Raw genomic sequence first — 2,688 nt, forward strand, 5'->3', positions numbered from 1 at the left:
CAACTTAAGCACAGTCCAAAGTGCAATTACCATAACACTGGCTATAACATCCATAGACCATAATATCTCCAGTCTGAAGTGAACGGATCCGATTAAAGTATTAAACTACATATATTAAATAATTCGTGTCGAGCCAGGCCAAACTCAAACTCATTAATTCTGGCTCGAGTTTATGACAAGTGAGCTAATTTTAACTCGGTCCACTAACAAACGAGTTATTACCGATCGAGTCACGGGCGGATACCAAGCGGGCCACGAGCTTTTTTGCCAGCCCTACTGCATGGGCAGTATTATTTGAGCTTCGAGATTTGTGCATAACGTATTTGAACGGTTGTGACTTGTGATTTTCCCTAAAGTCACGCAAAATATGGAAAATAAATCTGCTGTAATTCTTTGGGAATTACAGGACCCTGTAATTCCAATCCGAACCGTTGGTCTTTCTTGAGATTTGTGCATGAAAACTTACTTTTTTTCGAGATCTGTGCAGAAAATATTTGAACGGTTGATATTGGAATTTCAGAGGCAGATTCGGACTCCAAAATATGAGATATCTCAGAGGATACGAATTCTACTGAAACAGCCACCGTAATCTTATGGAACGGCGCAAACGCTTCAATCTTTTTCTTTGATTTCGGGATAATCGAGTCTCTGAAGTCTGTACAAATTCGGATCACCCCAGGTACCTGACTCAAACAAATTAGAAATGGACGGCTCAGGATCATTTTTTGAACTTAGCACAAATAATGCTATAAATGCGCCATCCCCGAATAGGTACCGTTTTGAGTTAATCTGGACCGTCCGTTTCAATTTGCGTGAGTCAGGTACCTGGGAGGATTCGGATTCGTGCGAGCGCACTGCGCAGAGAGAGAAGAGAGAGATGCTTCGCGTGTCGGAGACGGAGGGAAGATCGACAAGGAGGGAGAGCCACGTGGCGAGCTACCGTCAGATGGGCCACACGCTTCTCGAGCTTCAGCGCGCCGCGGATCAAGTGTTTGATGCCATCTCCCTGAAAGTACCTGTTTTTTCTATTGCACATATACGCTTGAATGTTGAATGCTGAATCTGTATCTAGTTTTCTAGGCTAGATCATAAAAAACCCCCTAAATTTGACATTTTTCACATATGCTCTTTTGAAATTGAAATGGTTAGTTGCTCCAGAGGCTTCTAGATTTCATGATCCTAATTAAAATCAGGATAGTCAATCAATGGCAAAAGGTGAACTACTTTGTAGAATTGAGGAGCATGCCAACAGCAGAGCTTTAGATCCTTATATTTGTGCCTTATATATTCTTCTTCTGTAACTATCTAATTGTATGTCTTTCTCAGATTGCAGAGGAGCGCAGTAAATTATCTGATATATCTAGTAGAATGCAAGTAGCCAAGGTTTGTGTTTTCAGCTCAAACTAAATTTAATTTGCACCTTTTTTTAGCTCTTTTAAGGACCTTTGTATTAAATCATCATCATAATTTCCCTTTCTATTTGTTATAGGCTAAGATCAGTAAAATATCACATTCAGAAAGTGCAGTGAAGATTGTTTCACCTGCACAGCATCCATTGGCCAATACGACAGTAGACGATTTCAAACCCTTATTTCAATGCAAGGAAGAAGGAGAGAATTTAGGGTTTCCAGTTGCAAACTTGTTAATAAATGGAGGTTTAACCAGAGTAAGCAATTACCACCTTGTTTCTTGCTTATTTTTACTTGTGTTCTATGCCCTTGACTTTATAATTTTTTCATAATTAAATTATGCCAGGAATGTGGTACAGATGGCACGCTTGAACTCCTTCGATTTTTTTCAGAGGAGAATTGTGTGTATCAATTGAAAGAAAATGATATTAAGGTACATATAGATCATGTCCAAATCTTTTGTTTAATTAAACTTTAACTTGTACTTTTCTTGACTTGGCAAGTTGGCATTGAGAAATTCCCTTGTGACTTTGTGCTTTTCAATAACAAGTGTATATATTTAAAACATTACTTGTAGCAAATTTTGAGGAAACTATTCTTATATTGTGATTTTATTTAAAACATATGCACGACTGCACAAGTATGAACTTTGCTTTTAGCATCTCTTTTTTTGTGGGGTTTTCAGGAAAAAGGAAACCATTCCCAAATGAAAGATGATACATCTCTGGAGAAACTCTTCGAGAAGTCGAGGTATTCTGTATCATCTGCTTTTACTTTTTTTGTACTTTTAGTATTTCAATAAGAATCCTTTGCCTACGTACACTTGTTGGTGGCCAATCTAAAACCCTATCAGATTTTAGCTCAATTGTTTCTGAACCAGGCTTATTACAGTTATTTGGCAATGAGTAATTTTACCCGGGGTTCAACATCTGATCTAAAAGGAGACCAGTTGCCGCCACCTCCACCAAGTCTTTCTCCTTCAAATTTCAAGGTACGAATATTTTCCTGTTTATTGGTTTCTTCCTGTTTTATATAATTAAAATATTTTTTTCTCGCAGTCACACAGATCAGGAGATTGAAGTTAACTTCAAATTGATTATACTCTAATATGCTGCAAAGGGTAGGCAAAATCATCCATGCATTTGAATTATTGTTAGTGTAGAGTATATTTCACTTGTTTTGAGCTTGTCAAGCTAATTTATTGCTGTTCAATGTTTATTTGAAATTTTAAGATATAGATTTGATAGCTTATAAATGCCGAGAGGCATTTATTTTCCTA

General features: G+C 37.4%; 1 protein-coding gene across 1 annotated transcript; it reads left to right on the forward strand.

The window, feature by feature from the left end:
* The first annotated feature begins 813 nt into the window (after positions 1-813).
* On the forward strand, positions 814-2,688 carry LOC144565231 (uncharacterized). The gene is made up of 7 exons (XM_078314929.1): positions 814-1,012; positions 1,327-1,383; positions 1,490-1,666; positions 1,756-1,842; positions 2,095-2,159; positions 2,301-2,400; positions 2,468-2,688. The coding sequence occupies exons 1-7, from the start codon at positions 878-880 to the stop codon at positions 2,486-2,488; spliced, it is 642 nt and encodes a 213-aa protein (XP_078171055.1). The 5' UTR covers positions 814-877; the 3' UTR covers positions 2,489-2,688.

The sequence above is a fragment of the Carex rostrata genome, chromosome 14 (genome assembly GCF_964058835.1).
Source record: "Carex rostrata chromosome 14, lpCarRost1.2, whole genome shotgun sequence".
In the NCBI taxonomy this organism is placed as follows: domain Eukaryota; kingdom Viridiplantae; phylum Streptophyta; class Magnoliopsida; order Poales; family Cyperaceae; genus Carex; species Carex rostrata.

Coding starts and splice junctions, on each gene's coding strand:
- LOC144565231 (XM_078314929.1), top strand. CDS start 878: ATGCTTCGCGTGTCGGAGACGGAGGGAAGATCGACAAGGAGGGAGAGC. Junction 1,667..1,755: donor TAAATGGAGGTTTAACCAGA/GTAAGCAATTAC, acceptor AAATTATGCCAG/GAATGTGGTACAGATGGCAC. Junction 2,401..2,467: donor TTTCTCCTTCAAATTTCAAG/GTACGAATATTT, acceptor TTTTTCTCGCAG/TCACACAGATCAGGAGATTG.